The sequence below is a fragment of the Trichomycterus rosablanca genome, chromosome 7 (assembly GCF_030014385.1).
Source record: "Trichomycterus rosablanca isolate fTriRos1 chromosome 7, fTriRos1.hap1, whole genome shotgun sequence".
Lineage (NCBI taxonomy): Eukaryota > Metazoa > Chordata > Actinopteri > Siluriformes > Trichomycteridae > Trichomycterus > Trichomycterus rosablanca.
In genome coordinates this window covers 9,356,579-9,381,027 of record NC_085994.1, presented here as the reverse complement: position 1 = coordinate 9,381,027, position 24,449 = coordinate 9,356,579, and the positions used below count along the sequence as shown (strand labels likewise).

The 24,449-nt window shown below is 40.4% G+C and overlaps 1 protein-coding gene across 1 annotated transcript in view; it reads left to right on the top strand.

The window, feature by feature from the left end:
- si:dkey-70p6.1 (uncharacterized protein LOC570575 homolog) overlaps positions 1 to 24,068 on the top strand; it is a 45,061-nt gene extending 20,993 nt beyond the window's left edge. Inside the window, exons 2-7 of the mRNA XM_062998332.1 lie at positions 4,969 to 5,176; positions 10,397 to 10,454; positions 13,636 to 13,669; positions 14,007 to 14,578; positions 22,842 to 22,967; positions 23,247 to 24,068. Coding sequence (XP_062854402.1) covers positions 5,043 to 5,176; positions 10,397 to 10,454; positions 13,636 to 13,669; positions 14,007 to 14,578; positions 22,842 to 22,967; positions 23,247 to 23,792 — 1,470 coding nt within the window. The 5' untranslated portion in view covers positions 4,969 to 5,042 and the 3' untranslated portion in view covers positions 23,793 to 24,068. The remainder of the gene's footprint in view (positions 1 to 4,968; positions 5,177 to 10,396; positions 10,455 to 13,635; positions 13,670 to 14,006; positions 14,579 to 22,841; positions 22,968 to 23,246) is intronic.
- The last annotated feature ends 381 nt before the right edge of the window (positions 24,069 to 24,449 follow it).

Sequence of the window (24,449 nt, the reverse complement as noted above, 5' to 3'; positions counted from 1 at the left end):
TACAGTGGGCATTGCTTGATCTTTCTAAATCTTGTGAATGACCAGACACATGTATGTTGTTTGCCCAGGGAAGAGATGGCACCAGGTTGAGCTGTAGGAAAGTCCACCTTGCACCTTGGTACAGTAGATGAAGGAATTTTGTGTGTCCTTGTCTCAGTGGGTCAGAGCTCTTTTGACAGCATATTAGGTGGGTGGTCATAATGTGTTGGCTCATCATGCATGTCCCTGACCCTTTTTATGTATTTAATAAGTAAATAATCTAATAATTCATTGGGTAGTTACAATGTTCCCTGTAATTAATCAACATTCTAACAAACCCGTGGATAACACATCATTACGTTGCATGAGCATGAACCCCGGGTTGAGCAAAGCAGCAATTTGATCCTGACTTTTCAATGAGCCAAGAGCAAAACTGACTGCAGTCTAATGGTTTTGAAATGAGATGTTCAATAAGCAAGAGTGCTGTTTGGGTGTCCAAATACTTTTAAGCTTGTAGTGTATTTGATGGAGAGGGCAAATAAAAAAAATGGCTTGGGAGGCATGTTTTGACTTTTTAATAATATTATTTACTTTTGTAGGATGCGTATATTATATAGTTGTAGCTTTTTTAGAAGTAAGTTCTCCAGTACATGCTTGCATCGATCTAACGTTCTGTCGATGCAACACAGGCATACAGGATGTACAAACAATCTGCCTGGAGGGTCGATAATGCTGTACTCAAATTCCCACGTGATCCTTAAGAGGTTAAGTTGATGTATCGGGGAATCAAGTTTCTGTGCTCAGGTGTTTTTGTTCTGGGATGGATGATATGGCAAACTAAATTATTTTTACAAGACTGATATTTAGGGATGGACATTTTAATTAGTGATCAGTGTTGCTATTGAAATGTCAATTTTGGTAAATAAATAGAATTCTAATACTAATATATACACCGATCAGCCATAACATTAAAACCACCTCCTTGTTTCTACACTCACTGTCCATTTTATCAGCTCCACTTACCATATAGAAGCACTTTGTAGTTCTACAATTACTGACTGTAGTCCGTTTCTCTGCATGCTTTGTTAGCCCCCTTTCATGCTGTTCTTCAATGGTCAGGACCACCACAGAGTATGTATTATTTTGGTGGTGGATCATTCTCAGCCCTGCAGTGACAATGACATGGTGGTGGTGTGTTAGTGTGTGTTGTGCTGGTATGAGTGGATCAGACACAGCAGTGCTGCTGGAGTTTATATACCGTGTCCACTCACTGTCCACTCTATTAGACACTCCTACCTAGTTGGTTCACCTTGTAGATGAAAAATCAGAGACGATCGCTCATCTATTGCTGCTGTTTGAGTTGATCATCTTCTAGACCTTCATCAGTGGTCACAGGATGCTGCCTACGGGGTGCTGTTGGCTGGATATTTTTGGTTGGTGGACTATTCTCAGTCCAGCAGTGACAGTGAGGTGTTTAAAAACTCCATCAGCATTGCTGTGTCTGATCCACTCATACCAGCACAACACACACTAACACACCACCACCATGTCAGTGTCACTGCAGTGCTGAGAATGATCCACCACCCATATAATACCTACTCTGTGGTGGTCCTGTGGGGGTCCTGACCATTGAAGAACAGCATGAAAGGGGGCTAACAAAGCATGCAGAGGAACAGATGGACTACAGTCAGTAATTGTAGAACTACAAAATGCTTCTATATGGTAAGTAAAGCTGATAAAATGGACAGTGTGTGTAGAAACAAGGAGGTGGTTTTCCTCCAATGTTTCTCCCAATCTTTTTGTATCTAGTTGCCCGATTGCATTCTGCTTCCTCTCTACTGCTGCTAACTTCCACTCTGATCAAGGAGAGTCATGACTAACAGACGCCCCTTCTGACACATGTGGAATAGCCAACTACATCTTTTCACCTGCACTGGCGAGTTCATATGGGGCTCATTCTCATACATAAAGAGTCACTCACTGATTTCTATCAAACCCCGTCTCTGTGGAGGCGCCATCGATCAGCCAGGAGAAGTTGTAACTGCATGAGTTATGAGTAATCCCCTCTAGCATCCAACCCTGATAGATGAGCAAATCATTGTCTGTGTAGGCGCCCAGTCGCCAGAAGCAGAGCTGAGATTCCAACTCGTGAGCTTGAAATGTCTGCTGTGTGAGTCACTTGATTGCGTTCGAGGAGGGTATATTGCTGCTCACGTGCCCTTCGAGGCGTGCGTCTTCCTAGCGGACCCTTTGAAGCACAGGCACCTCGGTCTGCTAACCAGGGTCCTTGCACAGCGTTTGAAGACCCCACCCACTTAGACCGGTCATTTCCCCAACCCAGCAGACATGGTGGCCAATTTGTGTCTGCTGCAGGCACTGCCAATTGTGCCCGCTAGATGGCGCCCAGCTAATTTGCACAAGAGCCGAGATTCAAATTGGGGTGCCCAAAATATCCATATTTTTAATAACTAAAAGCAGTCAGTGATCTTTAATCAGAAATTATTTTAATATTTAAAATTATTCTGGGTGACACACTAGCGCAGTTGCCTCACAGCAGGAATTGCCTGGAATCGATTCCTCAGGGTCCTTTCTGTGTTAAATTTGCAACTGTGTCCATGTGGGTTACCTATGGGTACTCTGGTTTCCTCTTATACCCCAAAGATATGCAGTCAGGCCAGTTGGAGATACTAGAAGTTGCCCTGAGTGTGTGTGTGTTTGTCCTAGTCAGCACAAGTTGGCATTTTACACCAATCATGCTTTGGGGTCGTGGTTTTGGCGGAAGGGAGAAGGGAGTGGCTAAATAAACATAAGAGCTAAAACCTTGTCACTGGACCCACAGTGAACCATATTAAGATACAGTGGTACCTTGTAACTCAACGTCCCCTAAACTCGAAATATTAGAAACTCGACACCCTTTATGGAGTAATCTGTACCCTTAAACTTGAAGTTTACCTTAAACTCAACTCAAAATTATTTATTTAATTTCAAATTAACAATGAACAGCCGAGCCGCTCAGGTGGCGCAGCGGTAAAGTACGCTAGCACACCAGAGTTGGGGTTTCGAATACATCGTATCGAATCTCAGCTCTGCCTTCCGACTGGGCTGGGCGGCTGCATGAACAACGATTGGCTGTTGTTCATAGGGTTAGAGGGTAAAAAGTCATTGTTACATTCATGACAGAAACGGTAGTTACTCGTTACACATGGTTCATCAGTTCACAAGGTTATATAGAACACAGTCCTGAACAATTTAGTATCTCCAATTCACGACTCAAATTTTGTTTTTGTGACATTCTATTTCAAACAAACTAGCTTTGTAGACACTGAGCCCTCTCCGACTGAGCCCTAATCCCAAAATCTGTCTGTGTACTGAATATTTTTAGCCTTTATTATGACTCACTGTGCTGTTTGATACTACAGCCTCCTGCACAATGATTAAAACGTGCCTGTTTTGGTTTCATCATCTCATCCCTGCCAAATTTTAGCAAGATCAATAAACAACCAAGCAGACAGACACAAAGCACACATCTTCCTCCTACACAATCCATTTTCAGTCCAGATATGTCACGTGATATGTCATTTTCTAACACTCATATTTCTGTTTGTAGTACTATGGGTAATGCTACAGCTTGCTATCATGAATAAAAAGCTGGTACATTGAACTGTGAACAATCTGACCATACAAGATGATCTCATTCAGGACTGTTCATTTAGATGGCCAGCTGGTGTTTAGACTAGAAGGAAAATACTAAGAGAGCATTAAGAGAAAGGCCTGTCTAGACTCTGCGATGTCTCGTATTGAAAATGTGAAGAATCCTTGTAGTGTTGGAGTGGAATGGAGGGGATTGTGGGGATGAGACTGAGATTTTGGTGGAGAGATGAAGTTATAGTTTATGGTCATGGTTACCCAGGGGCATTACAGTCTAGGCAAAACAAAGGGGGGAGGAGAAGTGGATCATTTAAGGGTGTGTTCACTGTGAATAGTAAAGTCTTAGTTGCTGTGGGCAGCAGTCCCAGTAGTTTTTCATGTCTGACCATATATTATGAGGTTAACTTTGTGTAGTTAATCGACACATACACTGATCAGCCATAACATTAAAACCACCTCCTTGTTTCTACACTCACTGTCCATTTGATCAACTCCACTTACTATATAGAAGCACTTTGTAGTTCTACAATTACTGACTGTAGTCCATCTGTTTCTCTGCATGCTTTGTTAGCCCCAAGGTTCATCACTTCTCAAGATTATATCGAACACAGTCATGGACAATTTAGTGTCTCCAATTCACCTCACATGCATGTCTTTGGACTGTGGGAGGAAACCCACACAGACACAGGGAGAACATGCAAACTCCACACAGAAAGGACCCGGACCGCCCCGTCTGGGGATCGAACCCAGGACCTTCTTGCTGTGAGGCAGCAGTGCTACCCACTTAGCCACTGTGCCGCCCACATATTGCTGTGTAATGTTTCATCACATAATTGCTTCCGGTTCTATAAACCTATAAACACTGAAATTAGCACAGAGAGCATAGAGAAAAAGGTTTATTATGTCAGCTTTTTTTCTCCCCTAGCAACAGAAACTCCATTCCATTATCTTGCTAGAGTCAGGGCTCAGTCTGCATTTTTGTAAGCAAGCATACCATTTCTTTCCCGGTAGAAGAAGCTTTGGGCAGGTTTAAGGCTTGACGCTTGTGAATCTGTCAACATGAAAAGATCAAAAATTGCCCCCTGAACAGAGGCAGCCTTGAAAAATAGTGGCAGCCAGGGGCTGAGTGACAGTCAGAGGGAGACGAATGGAGTTAGATGGAGCTGGGGTTTCCTCTCGTATCTCCCACGTCATTCATTCACAGAATTCACATAAAGCTTTGAAAATGATGAGACAGATGGCTGCAGGGAATCATATTATTGAATGTTGCTGTTTGGTATCTTAAAAACAAAAGTGTGATTAAGTAGAACTTATTGAAAGCTTTTTGCTCTTTTTCCTCAGATCCTGTGAAGTGTCTGTGTGCGCCGGTGACAGAAAGTGGGAGTGAACGAGCGAGCGTGCGTGAGCACTTTCACATGGCCTCGATGCAGGACGGGGTGAACTTCACTGCTTCCCCCTACGGCAAAGTGTTGCTGCTCGGGGCCATTGCTGCTGCCTCGGCCTTCGTCGTCACCATCCTCATTGTTGTTTTGTGTGTGGGCTGCCACAGGTGAGTGATGTGCTGAATAATGCGCTAACACTTACATACTGAAAGGATTGTACTAATTACATTTAATGTACTAATAAGGGCCGCTCAGGTGGTGCAGAGGTAAAGTACGCTAGCGCACCAGAGTTGGAGTTTCGAATACATCGTATCGAATCTCAGCTCTGCCTTCCGACTGGGTTGGGCGGCTGCATGAACAACGATTGGCCTTTGTTCAGGGTCAGGGGTAAAAAGTCAGATCATAGGTCCTCATAACTGGTGCAACTGCTGGCTGACTGATGGTGCCTGCACAGGGCTGAGGAATAATGCACACAGTGCCCGTCGGTGTATGAACTCGACTCGTGCAGGTGAAAAATGCAGTCTGTACGTGCCGGAGTTGTCAGTTGAGAGGCGTCCTCAGTCAGCAGTGAAGGATCATAATTGCACAAGACTAGATTAGGGGAGAAAATTGGGGGAAAAAGTGAAAAAAAAAAAAAAAAATGTACTAATTACATCTATTTAACTAATTACATTTACGCATTATTTTAATTATTCTTTATTAATCATTAAATCATTTTTATCTTGTCCTAAAATTGCCTTTTGCTCTCGATATAAGTAAAAAACAGCATCAGGAACATTCTGCATATCTAATCTTGTAAATAAAACACCCTCTTTCTCATCTCTCAGAATCTAACACATTCAGAGGAAGACTCAGTTTGTGAAAGAAACTCCCTCTGTTTCTTTCACCCACCCTTCTTATGCTTAGTTCACACTACATGATTTTTGCCCTGATTTTCGCTCGCCGACAGGTCGGTGCTAGATGCGCCAGCTCGGAGGCAAATCGGCGTTCACTCGGGGCTTGAAAATCGGTTCTTGATCATCTATGTGCGAACTGTTCAACAACTTGATCCGAGTGGCTTGCAGATCGTTTACGGACTCAGGAACAATCTAGCATGTTAACTATCTGGACCAGTTGGCGCCTTAAAATCATGTAGTGTGAAAGGTGTTGTAATCAGCTTGTAATTGTTATGAAAGCAGGATACAGAAGGGAAACCCAGTAGAAGAGTTGTAAATTTGTGGAACAGGGGCATAATATATTTTCTACCAGAATACATTGACACACACACAAGCTTTACAGTATTTGTGACTTATCGTCTAGTGGTGTGCGATACTGCAAAATTTGGTATCGATCCGATACCAATAAAATACAGGGCCAGTATCGCCGATATCGATCCGATATGATACTTTTTAATAATTAAGGTAGATGCATCATCAAATTGCTAAATCTGAATGAATTTTCATGACATTTAAGTGTATTATTGTAATACATACATTTTTGTAAGTAGCTGCTCTCAGTAGGGTTGTAAATAAATTCAGTTGTTTAAAAGAATAGAATCTTTATTGTCACTATACACAAGTACAATGACATTTCGAGTGGCATCTCTCCAATAGAGTAGCAGCAGTAGAAGAAAGAAAGACAGTAGTAGTAATCACAAGTAATTAAAATTATTTACACAGAAAAATTATTTACACTCTAAAAGATAAAAATAAAAATCTTTGCACTCTTGTAAAGTGAATTTACATTTTTGCTTTAAATATTAAATATTAAGCGGTTTGATTTTCTTGTTTCTGGTGCTTTACTTTCTCACAAAGTTATCATCATGGCGTATCACCACAAAGCGGCTAACTCACACCACGTAGTTGTGTTTGCTGGGTAAATACATTTGTAGATTTTTAATAGTGACCGAATATATGTGTCCTTGTTAATTTAAAATAAAAAATCAATGCTATTCTGTTTACATTTATAAGCACAAAGTCAAAAGAAAAGAGCTCTCATTCACCAAAACATGGAATAAGACCCTCACTATATGCTCCGATTTATTTGCGTTGGGTGTGCAATGTGAGTAAGGTGCGTTTGTACTTTACGTACGTATAGTTTACACTATTATTTCCATAAAATTGCCCCTATTTCTGTATCTGCAAAGCAAAGTATTCAAAAACTTACAATCTTCCAATGCCTACCAATGTACTGATGTCTGTTAGGATTTTAACAACATAACGTGACGGTACCACAGCAGAGCAGGAGGGGAGGAGCGAGGTGAGCATGTAAGATGTAAGAGGAGCGAGTCTGTACAGACAGTCTTTACTTTCTGATGAAACGGGAGAAACGTGCTGAATATTGTGGAGAAAAAGTAAAACTAAAGTATCGATCCCATCACACTAGTATCGATCCGATACCAATACCAACGTTGCTTTCGATAATATCGATATTTGGATCGATCCACCCACCACTATTATCGTCCACACCAACCATAATACCAACGTTGCATTGCGAAAAATATTTATTTGACTTCCAACTCTATCTGCAGAACAGACAATCCCTGCTGGCCAAATCCTCTCCTTCACCCAGGTTCATTTATTTTTTCCTACTTGTGTTTATGCTATACATCAGCTCTCAAAGAACTTCGATCACTCGCTTCTTGTTGACGTGCACTTCTGGACGTGGTGTCATTATACCCCTTGTCACTTCTCACTTGTGTTTTCGTGACAAAATGTAGTTTGCGAGACCAGACAGACTCGTCTGAGATTCCTCATGGTGATAGATCATGTAGTGTGGAACCCCCTATTGTTGATCAGTCGTGTAGTGTGAACTACACAACGACTTAAAAAGACTCCCGATTATAAGAGATCAAGTTGTGTAGCGATCTGAACAACTTGAAAGTCGTGTAGTGTGAACTTGGCATTATTGGAATGCAATGAACGCACGCACCCTCTTTGATTAGGCCACACATTTTACACACACTTGTTTGTCTTTGTACATATAAACCTTGTCTATCAATAAAGCTTTGGGTCAGCTTGAAACTTTGTATCTGAGTGATTGCTGTGTCTCCTGACATCACTTTACCTGAATTTATTCACTGAGGTACAAGTCCACAGGGGTCTTAGTTCCAAAGTTCCTATCATGTACCAGTGTAAAGTTGTTTAAATTGTTTAAAGTTGTTTAAATAAAAAAATATAGAATATAGAATAGTTGAATGGTTTATGATTAAAACAATTTATCAGTCTATCAAACTGTATTATCAAATAAATTATGGATTTGCACCCTTGCCTGCTTGCAATTCATCCGAGGAATCTAGGCTTTAATGTCTAGGCTTTAGAAATCTGGAGCATCAGCCTTGCAACCCAGATTCTTAGCTAATTGGTGCAGGGGAATACAGAGGTGACAGTTGACTGATAGTTTCCAACTGAGTAAACATATTTCTACTCGAATACAAAAAGATCTGTGAAGTGAAGAGGATGAAGTGAAGGTGGGGGTGTGGTAAAAAAAAAAAAGCCCTGAAAGTGTATTTTTAACCCAATGAATTTTGTTAGCACTAATTTGTCACAGGTATAGAAAACTGAATTTTAATATTGTACATTTAATTTGCATTATAATATTCTCAGTGATTTATTTAATGATAACCTTCCGGTTTAAGTATACAGCACTCTCCTATCCAAAGCATCCACTCTTTTGACAATGACCTAAACTGCATGCATGTGTTCTAAAAGTTATGTTAATTCCATCCGTAGCATGCTTGGTATTAATTCGAAAAATCATATTTTTAGGGATTTAATAATAGTAGCTTTTACACATGTTCATACTATATTTATATATGGTTCTCCGCTATGGATTGGCACCCTGATCCTGTGTCCAGTGCTTTCCGGATGACCTCCAGATCCACCTCAAGCCTAAGCAGAATGAACCAGTAATAAAGATTATGAAATAAATGAATACTGAATGTCTAATTGAATTATTTGAATTTAATTAGTGGTTACAGCTAAAGGCGTATACTCTATTTTTGTCTTTGGAGGAAATACCTGTTAACAGTAAAGCTCTGCAGCTACAGTTATACTCAAAAGTTTATATACACTTGTAAAGAACATGCAGGTCATTGCAATCTTGGGATTCCAGTTACTTCTGTAACTGTTCTTTTCCTGTGACTGAAAGATTAGTGACTTCGTGATTTAAAAAAGTAGGCTCCAATGTTACACATTTAAGTTTCTTGGAGAGTTTGATAAATTTGATGTTGAAGGTTCTTTAATGTCATTGTGGCATGGCCTCATAATTCATTGTCAGATATTATGATTGACTAGAACAGGTGACTTTTCTGTGCAAATAGGGCTAGTTTGACTGCATTTGTAAAAAAAAAAAAAAAAAAGAAGAAGAAGTACATGAAACTGTGGTCCTTTGCAAAGATCAAAAAGACAAACTTTTACTGTATGCTAAGAGAAAAATTGTCTGAATGGTCAAATGTAATTGAAGAACCATTTAAAACTGATCTGCCATGAATTAAAAGCCTTAAAGTCTAACTTTAGATTGGTGCTGATCACATTTACAAAGAAAAATATGTTTTAGTTGCAAATCAGCCTCTAGCAAAGTGGCTTGCAATGGGTTAAAACAGATGCTTTAAAGCATAAGATTAATAGGTATGGATTTATTTTTGCACCTCCATGTTTCATGGGCCACACATTAGGAACTACGTCCATATTGATTTTAAGCTTGCCTGACTATGGACAAAGTCACCCATGTTCCAGCAGCTCTTAATCAATAGCAGACTTTTTTGGTGGCAACTGAATAACATCTGACCATCCTGAAAAAAATTCCCTTCAGCAGAAGATGAGAGTTTAAATTGTCTGCCAGACCTTTAAAACAAACTGTTTTATACACGTTTGAATAAATGCAGTAAAATTAGCCCTGTTTATATGGGTATAGAGAATGCACCAGCTACATTAAATCATAAACAAAGCTGCTGTACATATTGTACTATTGGTGTGATGATGCCACTCTGGACTGGACGCTGATTGGATATAAATAGTTGGGTAGCGTTACTTTTGTGAATCTCCTCTTTGTGTATTTCTTGTTGGGTCAAATCATACACTTATCTCATGAGCATCCTTTCCTACTGTGTGCCTTTACTTGTTATATAAAAGCCTAGTATTTTGTATTCAGACACACTCACCCAACACTTATTCATTTCATTTATTTTGTTTTAATAAACACTTTATCTTAGTCAGAGCTGCGATGGGCCTGGTTTCATTAGGAAACACTGGGTGAAAACAGGAATATCCTAAACAGGGTGGCAATCCATTACAATCCATAACATTTAACCTCAACTGTATTTATTATTACTTTATTATTATTTATTATTACTTTTATGTTTGGATTTAACAGTAGGTGACTGGTTTGTGTGCATTGTTTTTTAACAGGAAGGGGAAAAGTCAGAATGGTACTGGTGAAGAGAGGAAGCACAGACTCATGGACATGGTGATCTTCTATTCTTAACTTCATTTTTCGAAGTGTTGTGTGTGTTTTTGTATGCATTGACAGGTGAGAAGATTGGTGTCTGCTGTATTTGTGGAATATGTCAGTGTTTTTTTCAATCTAATGTCTAGCTTCCATCTCTAAACCATATATGATTAACATAGGTAACAGTTTTGACACTATTTTTTCCCTAAAATAATTACAATTTATTTACACTGGATGACTTAGAGCAGTTGGTTTTTAACTACAATTCACCTTAAATTTCAAACATCTTGTCTTTGCCAAAATAAATGTAGACTCTTGCTAATATACACTGATCAGCCATAACATTAAAACCACCTCCTTGTTTTTACACTCACTGTCCATTTTATCAGCTCCACTTACAATATAGAAGCACTTTGTAGTTTCTACAATTACTGACTGTAGTCCATCTGTTTCTCTGCATGCTTTTTTAAACTTCCTTTTACTCTGTTCTTGAATGGTCAGAACCTCCACAGGACCACTACAGAGCAGGTATTATTTAGGTGGTGGATCATTCTCAGCACTGCAGTGACACAGACATGGTGGTGGTGTGTTAGTGTGTGTTGTGCTGGTATGAGTGGATAAGACACAGCATTGCTGCTGGAGTTTTTAAATACCATGTCCACTCACTGTCCACTCTATTAGACACTCCTACCTAGTTGGTCCTTGTAGATGTAAAGTCAGAGACGATCGCTCATCTATTGCTGCTGTTTGAAATGATCATCTTCTAGACCTTCATAAGTGGTCACAGGACGCTGCCCACAAAGCGCTGTTGGCTGGATATATTTTTGGTCGGTGGACTATTCTCAGTCCAGCGGTGACAGTGAGGTGTTTAAAAACTCCATCAGCAATGCTTTGTCTTATCCACTCATACCAGCACAACACACGCTAACACACCACCACCATGTCAGTGTCACTATTCTCACAGTGCTGAGAATGATCCACCACCCAAATAATACCTGCTCTGTAGTGGTACTGGGAGAGTCCTGACCACTGAAGAACAGCATGAAAGGGGGCAAACAAAGCATGCAGAGAAACAGATGGACTACAGTCAGTAATTGTAGAACTACAAAGTGCTTCTATATAGTAAGTGGAGATAAAATGGACAGTGAGTGTAGAAACAAGGAGGTGGTTTTAATGTTATGGCTGTCGTGTTATGGATATTACCTATTTGACACCTCACTGTGTAGTTCAGGCATCCAAGGTTGTCAGGTCTTTTTCTGAGTAAAGCTCTTAGGGCATAAGTTTTATTCCTATACAACAAGCAAAATGTACCAATTGTCAGGTATTTGCAATAAACCAATCAAACATTTAACATGAAACACCACTTTTAACGACTACTGGAGTCTCCGAAATATTCAATCCCCCTGAACAGAACACCTCATAACAGCAAACATTAGCAAATCCCATGCTGTCTTAAGCACACCTGACACAACAAATCAAGCATTTGAAATAAAACCCATCAAATGCCTGCACTGGCTAATGGTTTTGTTGACTGTGAAGTTTGACAGTATGTTAGTATTATGGCTATGTCAAGAGATTTCACTGCAAAAGACCTGCAGCAAGATTTGGTGGCAGCAGGCAGTGAGGTTTCAGTTTGCACAGTAAGGCGCATACTAAATGCTGAAAGTCTCCATGCCCGAACTCCAAGACTTACACCTCTGCTGACCCAAAAACACCATATACAGTAGACCCTTGAGTTACGAACGGTTTACCATACAAACATTTCGGGTTACGAACGATCTTTTTCAACTTAACGCACAAACAAATTTCGGATTACGAACAGAAATTCGCGAAACACGTGACGTCACGAACAAGTTGACACAGAGCGTCTCTCTCTCTCTCTCTATATATATATATATACAGTATATACAGTGAGCGATCATTCGGACAGCGGACTGTGTTTTTCCGGTGTTTTCTTTATATTTTGTAAAATTCTATACTAAAATGGCCCCAATGAATGTGCAAAGAAAGCATAGTGTTCAGAAAATGTACAAATCTATTACATATGTTGTTGTATAATTACTCCTGCCAGTAGCTGTCACTGTGTATCAGACAGAGGGGACAGTGAGTGAGAGAGAAGAAGGAATTCGGCTCAGTTAACTATTCTTTCTTTCGTGCAATTACACCTACAAAATACAACACTATTGAAATAAAGAAAGAAATAATAGAGAAATATGAGAGTTATTGTTGTTTCTGGTAGATACATTTTATAAAAAAAGAAGGAAATGTATTATGGTGTATAGTAAAGCACACGCACTATACTGAAATGTGGTGTGTGTTGTATGTACAGTACTACTGTGTATTGTTGTTTATTAGTTTATTACAGTAATGTCTATTCTATCATTCAAGATTTAAGGGACAATATACTTGTATTTCTAACAAAAAAGAGCATTTAAGACATTAGAGAGGTTAGGTAAGGGGGTGGTTTGGGAGGTCTGGCACGGATTAATTCTATTTACATTATTTCTTATGGGAAAAATAGGTTTAACGTACGAACATTTTGACTTAAGAACAGCCCTTTGGAACCAGTAGTCAAGGGTCTACTGTACATAACCCACAGAAGTTTTGGGATACTGGTCTGTGAAGCGATTAAACAAAATTGGAACCTGTGGATATTATAAAAACACATTCCTGCATAATGTTAGGATCCCCCCAAATGCTTAATTGCATGGCCACGGCACTAAGCCCAAGCATACCTTAAAGTCCAGCTAAGCTTGGTTTCAGAGAAAGTCCTGGAAAATTCTGGAATGACCATCACAGTTGCCTGACTTGAACCCCATAGAACAGCACGTAAACATAAAATATTGGTGAACTGGAGGTCATTGCCCATTAATGAATGAGCTAAAATTCCTAAGGAATGCTGCCAGAAGCTGGTTTCTGTCTATGCTTTCTGTATTTGCAGCAGGACATATCAGCAAAAGAGTGATGTACTAAGTACTAAAGACACTCGTCATGAAGAGTTTTAATAACTCATTACAAGGGGCATTTTGTGTTGAATTTGGAGAAACCACTTGTAAGTTGGTCTATAGGGCTAATATAATGCAGACACAAGCTCATCTGTCAAAGAAGCTTAATGCTATAATGTAAATTGTGCCTTATTGTAATCTCACATGCTGAATTTGGTTGTGCATTGTGTTGATGTTTTTCTCTGTATTTTTAGAGTATATTGCGACAGTCCAAGCTACGCTCCATCAGTAAGTCAGACACCAAGCTCCATGAGATGAACAGACTCAACTGCAATGGCAAAAGTATGTACATTCGCTTCTCGCACTGCTTGATAGCATTACAGAGGTCACCAGAGTGCCTCAAATTCGGATGTAGAATCGGGGTATAAGTTTCATTTTGGGGAACGATCCTTTTCTCTTTTCTTTTGTAGTGGTGCCACCCGTAGATTTGTTTTCACTCAGTGAGGGTTGGCGCCGTATGTGCCACCTTTGCCTCTGCAGTTTAGCCCACAAAGTCTAGTTCCTTCTTTATATACCGCTCACTTTAAATTACACAGCATTAAAATGATCCATGTTAAATCTTCAGAATCGTCAAAGAAGAACCGTCCGGCCAGCATGGATCTCCTTTTGCTGCCAAGCCGGCGCTCTAATTCAGATCTGCGAAACTCACAGGGTCGCCAGGGGACCCAGATGCCTGCAGGAGAGGACGGAGAGCACACATATGCAGAGGTGGGGCGCCGACCGTCCCCCACACGCTGTCCCGAGGCTGCGCTCAGAGGGCGGGCTGGGGAGACGGACACCCCGGCCCCACCAGCCGTGCCCGCCAATACCCCGGCTCCACCTGATCCAGATGGGGACAGCCTGGATGGCGGGATTCCCGAGCCTGAGACTCTTCCCCCGGTCATGAACCCTCCTCCACAGCCTCAAGAAACAGCCGAGTATGCATGCATCAGAAAAGTGCGCAAAGTGGAGAAAGCTGCCCAGAAAAGGGACAACGGCACTGAGACAGACGAGGGCCTCGGGCAGGCTCAGCGGCACAGCGGTGGAGAGATTCGACATGCCCCACCTAGTCATCCAGCTCCACCCCCACCACACCCGCACAGTATGAAGTTGCCACGCAAGAATGTAGAGGCCTTCAACTTGCCTTTTTTCCCAAAGGTACCAACATATACTATTTTACTTTCATTTTATTATGAGATTTATAAATATACACGAACATGCACAAATAAGTTTTAAAACATCGCATGTTCTCCTGTCATCCCAAAATAACAGGTCAACTAACTTAATGCTAACTGGTTTAAAATCGGAGCTTTAATAAAATGCCTAGAAGAGAATGCAAGTTCAGTCGCCATGCACATTTTCATTGAACTTTTCATACCCTCCACTGCTGACTGAGGAGCGCCGCAACTGACACACGCCCCCCCTCCTTTTCATCTGCACGAGGCGCGTTTATATGTGGATCAGCTTTGTGTACGGAGAACCACACCCTGGTCAACGCATTATTCCCCGCCATCAATCAGCCAGCCGAGGTCGTAGCTGCATCAGTTACGAGGAGCCCTGGTCCGGCTTTCCCACACTGTGTGAACAACAGCCATTTGTTGTTCCATGTAGCCGCCCAGCCCAGCCCGATGGCAGAGCTGAGATTCGAAACGATGTGTTCAAAATCCCAGCTCTGGTGTGCTAGCTTGTTTTACCGCTGCACCACCCGAGCGGCTTGAACTTTATTTTTATCAGCTGCTTTATCCGGGTAAAGTTCATGATCTAGTTTCACAAGGACTCACCGGGTTCCAGGCAGGAATACCCTTAAGAGGGTGCCAATCAATCAAGGGCTTTGTCCACACCTGCAAGGCCCTTACAGTGCATTTTCGAGCATATAAGTCATTTCTCTAGCCAAAGGTCAAAGCACTTTTGTCCTATTTTATTTGTGTAGTCTACAATTTACCGCCCTATATTTACTCCCTAGTATAACAGGACATCGCAGAAAATTCAGTTGAGTCAGGAAACACTTGAGTAAAACATACATTTAAAAATTATTTTAAAAAAATCTCTAGAAATGCATGTAATTGTGAGACATTTTCTTTTCTTAAGAATACATTTCACGAATAGAATTAAGCTAATTAACTACAAAGGCTTTATATCTGTAACAAAGGTGCCCTTAATACTGGAGATAGCTGTAAATTATACAGTGTTACTAAGTATGCTTAAAATAGTTAGCCCTGTTAAGTACAATAAATACATTTAAAGTTATGCTTATAAATGTTTTCTGTACATCTGCTGAGTAATAATTTCAAAAATAGTTGAATTATTTTAGCACAATTTTAATTTGCAAATTATTAGTATATTTAGGGTAGTTAGGAAGACTTAAATGTGTGTACTTAATCTAAAAAACCATATAGAAATGTAGGGACAATATGTGAAAAGCTAATAACAACAGAACAAAGCACTGTCTGTATTCACTTCATTAACTGAATTCTCTTTTTTTTTTAAATAAATATATGCTAGCCGCTCAGGTGGCGCAGCGATGGAACACAATAGCGCACCAGAGCTGGTATTTCGAGTACATCGTATTGAATCTCAGCTCTACCATCTGGCTGGGCTGGATGGCTACATGAACAACGATTGGCTGTTGTTCAGAGAGTGGGAAAAGCCAAACCAGGGTTCCTCATAACTGGTGCAATTACGACCTCTGCTGGCTGATTGATGGCGCCTGCGCAGAGTTGAGGAGTAATGCTGATCAGGGTGTGGCTTTTCATACACAAGGTTGATCCACATATGAACTCGCCTCGTGCAGGTGAAAAGATGTGTCAGTTGCGAAGCCCCTCAGTCAGCAGTGGAGGGTTGTATCGGTAGAGGTGAAGCGTAACGCAATCAGGGTAATTGGATACGACTAAATTAGGGGAGAAATTTAGGACTAAGACAGTTTATCATTAGGAATGGTGTGAACTGTTCCTGCACCTTAAACCCTTAATAAATTCATGCTATTCGTTTTAGTTCTCATGACATGAGAAAATTCAGTGAAGACAACATTAATCCTGAAGTAAATCTGCATGATTTGGAGTAACATGTGCTGCCTTCTGATGTTTTAGTAAATAGTTTTCTCACAGTTTAATTTTTTTTCTTTTTTAACAAGGGTATACAATTAGAATTTCTTGCAAATTAACAAAGTATTATGTTTTGAGTTCAGGGAGACTCTAAAGTTATTGTGGATGCACAAGACTCTTCTAAATTACTGGCATAAGAAGGGATGATAATCTGCACTGCTGCTTGATAATTACAAGCTTTAATAAAAAGTCCTGACACTAGTTTGTTCCACTTCTGACATTCCTGCTGAGATACACAGAAGCTCTTTGACATTATGATGCAATAACTCGCAGTCAGGGTGTAATAGCCTTCATTCAGATTCATGTGATGGGAAACTAGAGACTGCATGGACACACGGAGAATGTTACTTAGCTTGCCTTAAAAATCCAGACTTATAGTTTAACGTGACTGCAAAGAGTAAAACAGATTGTTGAACAATGCAAAACAAAGGGGAAATGACTGCACTTTTAGTACAACCCCAAATCAGAAAAAGTTGGGACAGCATGGAAAATGCAAATAATAAAAAAACAGAGTTTCTTACATTTACTTTGACTTTTATTTGATTGCAGACAGGATGAACCTGAGATATTTCATGTTTTGTCTGGTCAACTTAATTTCATTTATTAAAAAACATCCATTCCTGCATTTCAGGCCTGTCACTTTGTATTGTGTGCAGCATGTGGTTTTACATTGTCTTGTTGAAAAATGCTGGACGTCCCTGGAAAAAATATTGCATTTTCTCACTGCCCCCCCAAGCGCAACGCAAGCAAAGCATTCCGTGTACCTTTGGTCATTCGTGTTTTTACTTCAAATCCAAAAATTTAAAAAAGTTTCAGTTTTCAGTTTCGTTTCAAATAACAGACAAACAGAAATTGAAAAACGGGTCGTATTTAAATTTTCCGAAATCAACATTTTCTATCGTTCAACCGAAAGTAAATGCACAATGCGTCCCCTGTTGTTCTGACTTTTGTTTTTGTATATTCAACGTGCATATACTGTATATGCTCTATCTGCAAAAAAATTAAACAATATGGGGAAGTGATTTCTGTACTGGACGTTGTACACCGCCGTGGTCATGTTAGTTTTATACTGGATGATCACTTATTTATTTTCTTGTTTTATAGTATTTCTTTGTTCTCCGTCAATAAACATCCAAGAAAGAATAAAATTGCATGAACTAACTCTACAGTAAACAAGGAGCAACAACAATCAAATATATTTCAAAATGTTATTTAGTAAATTTTTAGTTAAAGCTGTTTCTTAAATGTGAGGTTCATCAAGGAAGCGTCTAAAAAGTGCATGAAGCAGAACGCTGATTAAAATGCATTGTGTTGTAATAGTTACACAGTGACATGTACAATTAGTTATGCCTGTATTACAGAATTGAGTCCTATACACAGTTAAAAAAAAAAATTATATATATATATAGTATTTAGTCAGCCACTGATTGTGCAGGTTCTTCTACTTAGAAAGATGAGAGAGGTCTGTAATTTTCATCATAGGTACACTTCAACTATGAGAGACAAAATGAGAAAAAAAAATCCAGGAAATCACATTGTAGGATTTTTAAAGAATGTATTTGTAAATTATGGTGGAAAATAAGTATTTGGTCCATAACAAAAGTTCAACTCAATACTTTGTAACATGACCTTTGTTGGCAATGACAGAGGTCAAACGTTTCCTGCAAGTCTTCACCAGGTTTGCACACACTGTAGCTGGTATTTTGGCCCATTCCTCCATGCAGATCTCCTCTAGAGCAGTGATGTTTTGGGGCTGTTGCTGGGCAACACGGACTCCACAAATTTTCTATGGGGTTGAGGTCTGGAGACTGGCTAGGCCGCTCCAGGACCTTGAAATGCTTTTTACGGAGCCACTCCTTCGTTGCCCGAGCGGTGTGCTTGGGATCATTGTCATGCTGGAAGACCCAGCCACGTTCCATCTTCAATGCTCTCACTGATGGAAGGAGGTTTTGGCTTAAAATCTCACGATACATGGCCCCGTTCATTCTTCTCTTAACACGGATCAGTCGTCCTGTCCCCTTTGCAGAAAACAGCCCCAAAGCATGATGTTTCCACCCCCATGCTTCACAGTAGGTATGGTGTTTACTCAGCATTCTTCTTCCTCCAAACACGACGAGTTGAGTTTTTACCAAAAAGTTCCATTTTGGTTTAATCTGACCACATGATATTCTCCCAATCCTCTTCTGGATCATCCATAAGCTCTCTGGCAAACTTCAGACGGGCCTGGACATTAAGCAGGCTTAAGCAGGGGGACACGCCTGGCACTGCAGGATTTGATTTGGTAGCCTTGGTACTTTGGTCCCAGCTCTCTGCAGGTCATTCATCGGGTCCCTCCATGTAGTTCTGGGATTTTTGCTCACCGTTCTCATGATTATTTTGACCCCACGGGATGAGATCTTGACCCCAAGGGAGATTATCAATGGTCTTGTATGTCTTCCATTTTCTTACAATTGTTCCCACAGTTGATTTATTCACACCAACCTGCTTGCCTATTGTAGATTCACTCTTCCCAGCCTGGTGCAGGTCGACAATTTTCTTCTTGGTGTCCTTCCACAGCTCTTTGGTCTTGGCCATGGTTGAGTTTGGAGTCTGACTGTTTGAGGCTGTGGACAGGTGTCTTTTATACAGATAACGATGTCAAACAGGTGCCATTAATACAGGTAACGAGTGGAGGACAGAAGAGCTTCTTAAAGAAGAAGTTACAGGTCTGTGAGAGCCAGAAATCTTGCTTGTTTGTTATTGACCAAATACTTATTTTCCACCATCATTTACAAATAAATTCTTAAAAAATCCTACAATGTGATTTCCTGGATTTTTTTTTCTCATTTTGTCTCTCATAGTTGAAGTGTACCTATGATGAAAATTACAGACCTCTCTCATCTTTCTAAGTAGGAGAACCTGCACAATCAGTGGCTGACTAAATACTTTTTGACCCCACTGTATATATATATATACACACACATATATATATCGGACTGGATCGAGATTTCTAACATTTAAATATCTCAATCTGAGTTGCACAACTGGCAATGAGTGCTATGTCGAACAGCCAATGAGAACACAAGATACAGCGTGAGGAGAAACGCAGGGGAGGAGTGTGGCTGTACAGGGGCTTAATACAGTTTATATCATAATACACCGGCACACACACGTTTTACAGTATTTCTGACCTTTGCATTGCAAAAATATTTATTAACCTCCAACTCACTATAGAACAATCCAAGCAAAATCCACTAAGATTCATTAGTTTTTTCTCTTTGTTTTTATGTGCACAAACTTTGATCGCTCGCTACTTGTTGACGTGCATTTTTGGACATGGTATCATTAAGCCCCTCTCCTCCTATCATTAAGTCACTTCTCGTGTTTGTTTTCGTGACAAAACGATATTTGGGAGACCCGAGAAGCTTGGTGATAGATCACCGATCAGTCGTGAGAAAGTGGTGTGAAATATACACCGACTGAAAAGGCTCCCGAGTGCAAGAGATACAGTTGTGTAGTGTGAACTGTACAGCGACCCGGCAAATCAGAAAGTCGTGTAGTGTGAACTTGGCATTAGGGTGTATTAAAAAAAACCAGATTCCCTTCACTGTATGAATTGTTAAAAATAGAAAGGTTAGGCTAAAACACAAAGATGCTTACTTTACTTTTACTTTATGAAGCGGAAAATGCAAAGCTAGTGGGAGGCTGTTGTTCCCCTTCTTATCACTGGCAGGTTGTGGAAACTCATTAAGATTTATGCCATTAGATTCACTAAGTGGTTATAGATGAGCCAGTCAGTCAGCAGGAAGAAAGCCAGCTGCATCACATTGACCTTACCACTCCAGTAGAGGACACGTTTAGCAAACTGGTCTTTCAACTATAATGACAAAGTACTTTAAAATAATCATCAGTGTACTAATTTATTCAGGAAAACTACATTTAAATGCAAGCAGAATAAACTTCCATGGGGTAAAACATTAAACAATGCGAAAATGTGCATACATTATTTATTTAGAGACTGTTAAGTATGATGCATATACACTGATCAGCCATAACATTAAAACCACCTCCTTGTTTCTACACTCACTTACCATATAGAAGCACTTTGTTGTTCTACAATTACTGACTGTAGTCTATCTGTTTCTCTACATACCTTTTTAGACTGCTTTCACCCTGTTCTTCAATGGTCAGGACCCCCACAGGACCACCACAGAGCAGGTATTATTTAGGTGGTGGGTGATTCTCAGCACTGCAGTTAGTGTGTGTTGTACTGGTATGAGTGGATCAGACACAGCAGCACTGATGGAGTAAATACCATGATCCACTCACAACACACACTAACACACCACCACCATGTCAGTGTTACTGCAGTGCTGAGAATGACCCACCACCTAAATAATACCTGCTCTGTAGTGGTCCTGTGGGGGTCCTGACCATTGAAGAACAGCATGAAAGGGGGCTAACAAAGCATGCAGAGAAACAGATGGACTACAGTCAGTAGTTGTAGAACTCCAAAGTGCTTCTATATGGTAAGTGGAGCTGATAACATTGACAGTGAATGTAGAAACAAGGAGGTGGTTTTAATGTTATGGCTGATCGTTGTATGTCTGCATGTTTTGGATGGCTGAAATATGAGGTTGACTGGAAATGATTCCTGACAATGCATAAACCATCTGTGATCGAGAGCTGGGAGATTACTGGCCGAGCTCTAAGTAAAAAGAATTACATTCCGGTCTCTCCATCAATTATGCGATGATGGACAATCTATTGTGAATGTGAGGTGGACAAGGGCAGTTAGCATCCTCCTCAAAGTGTGGTGATCTGCCCAATAAGATTACACAAGACACAGCTTATCATGCATTAACTGTGCTCATGTATTTCTCAAGAAGCTTCTGGCAGCCTTAACCTCTTGGTCATGTTATACTGGAGACTAGTGGGTAAAAACTGAGGATAAATAAATGAAGATAAAATGTAGCATTGCCAAGTTCTTGTATGTTACTTACATTATTGGTGTATTTCTGACACGTCTCTATTTTTTATGTTTGAACATTTCTGTTGAACACAATTTTATGCCTATTTACAACGAATTTAGAGATTTCACAATCTACAGTTATTATTAAAAGGTTTATAAAATTTAAAAACGTTTTGTACATAAAGGAAAAGACACATATGACAACACATTAAAGACCAAGAATGAAATAAAATATATTTTAGTTAGAAAAATGAGAGCCAATACTTGAAACATTCATTCACTGTCTGTTTTACCGCCACTTATCCCTGGAGAGGTTGCCAGTCCATTACAGGTCAAACACAGACACACTCACACATTTTAGTAGCTCTAATTAACCTGACTGCTTTTCTTTGGACTGTGGGAGAAAAGTCCCGGAGGAAACCCATGTGGACATGGGCAGAACACACAGACCCTAATCCGAAAGGACCCAGGCCGCTCCACCTGGGAATGGAACCCAAGGACATTCTTGTTTTGTTGTGAGAAAACAGTGCAACCCGCCAAGCCCATTTGCCACCCTAACTGAAACATGATATAAAAATATATATACAGTATACTGATACAGCCATAACATTAAAATCACCACCTTGTTTCTACACTCACTGTCCATTTTATCAGCTCCACTTACCATATAGAAGCACTTTGTAGTTCTACAATTACTGACTGTAGTCCATCTGTTTCTCTGCATGCCTTGTTAGCCCCTTTTCATGCTGTTTTTCAATGGTCAGGACCCCCACAGGACCACCACAGAGCAGGTATTATTTGGGTGGTGGGTCATTCTCAGCACTGCAGTGACACTGACATGGTGGTGGTGTGTTAGTGTGTGTTGTGCTGGTATGAGTGGATCAGACACAGCAGCACTGATGGAGTTTTTAAACACCTCACTGTCACTGCTGGACTGAGAATAATCCATCAACCAAAAATATCCAGCCAACAGCGCCCTGTAGGCAGCGTCCTGTGACCACTGATGAAGGTCTAGAAGATGACCAACTCAAACAGCAGCAATAGATGATCGTCTCTGACTTTACATCTACACACACTGGTGGTCCTGTGGGGGTCCTGACCATTGAAGAACAGGGTGAAATCAGGCTACTAAAAAAGTATGTAGAGAAACAGATGGACTACAGTCAGTAATTGTAGAACTACAAAGTGCTTCTTCATGGTAAGTGGAGCTGAAAAAATAGACAGTGAGTGTAGAAACAAGGTGGTGATTTTAATGTTATGGCTGATCGATGTATATCTCCTCAAATATAATATCATAATATTGTTTAATCAAAAACAAACTATTTGTGTCCCGTGTTTAGACTGCTTTCTCTCTGTACTGTTTCCTCAGGAGGCAGTGTTTATTGGAAACGGAGAGGAGTACATATGGAAGCCTCCAGAAGATGATGACTTCATGTTCCAGCCCAAGCACATAGGCCCTCTGAGCCCTCATATGGGAGACAGCATGGCAGCTGGGGTGCGTGAGTGCTTTTACTTTAAATACTTTCTGCTTTATAAGGTTTTAAAGGGTTTACAGTGTTTTAGGACTTTTAATTTCTAATACGCTTAACATAATGTATGAGTGGTGGTGGTGCTAATCTGTATCCAGAACTATCTCCTCCCTGGCTGAGTAACTGTATCTATATCACATTATATTAATACATATTAAAATTCTCTGTATATTGTCTAGTGTTAATGTATAATTCTCACTGGTTTAACATACATATATACATATTAATACTGTGGTGTTCTTCAGATCTCAGATATGTACTCTAAAGTCTGCAAACCAGGAAAGAAAAAAAGAGGCGTGCCCGGGTCACCAACAGCTCCAAGAGAGATTGGAGGCTATCGGACCTTGGCCCGTGGTGACCGCGATGGTGGCTTTAACGTGGTGGTAAAACCACAAACATGGGCACCACAGGAGGCAAAAATATCCAGAATGCCCCCTGGCTCAATGGAGGAGCACTGCTACGAAGCCATCGGCACGGAGGAGAGTGCCGTGTCCTACGAAGCCGCGGAAGCTGGAGGAGGCTGGAAGCGAGAAAGGCCACCGCTCAATGCAAGCGCAACCCTCCGGCCCAAGAAGAAGAAACCCCAGCAGCCTCAGCATCAGCCACCTCCACCACCTACACAGTCTCAGCATACACCTAAAATGCAGCACCTGCCAGCCAAAGCTCTTCTGCTGCCGGGAGAAAATCTTTACGAGAGCATCCCTGACCTGAAACAGGGCTCGACCAGCTCTAGTACCACCACCATCTTTACTTTTAATGATGGAATGGAAATGTACGTCACTGGCCTGTAGGGTTCACACTTTACAAGGATGTAACAAGGCAACTGACAAACAACTTGCATCCAACTTGCACCCATTCACACATCTTGTTTACATTTCAGCCCGATGGTTCCCAAGTAGCCCCACACATTGCCTTACAGACGCGGTTCTGACAGAGGGGAATTCTTTTACAAAAGATAATGGGGTTAAGTCTTTAATGTGGATTCCATCATGTCGTACATTAGCTTGGTATTTACACGTTGCATTACCACTTAATGTTAAAGGTGTACCAGTATTAACTGCAGATTGATTGAGTTTTTTATAGGTGGTAGGCTGTCATTAATAAAATTCCTAGTGAATATTTAGGTAGTGACTCAGTTGTTTCACTCATTAACATTTCTCTGTTAGGAAAAGTAGCAGGCATCAGAATTTACTGATCAACATATCACCATAGGTATACTATATGGCCACACGTATGTAGGCACTCCAAATGAATAAATTCTAGAGATTCAGCTACACCAATTTCTAAAAGGTGTCATAAAATAAAGTATATTAAATATAATAATGTAAAATCTATAATAATATAAAACAGTTTATGCACAATCAATTATAAAAATCCAACTTTGTGGCAGCAGTTTGTGAAAGACCCTTTTCTATTCCAGCAGATAATAAAGATGTGGTTTGTTGAGT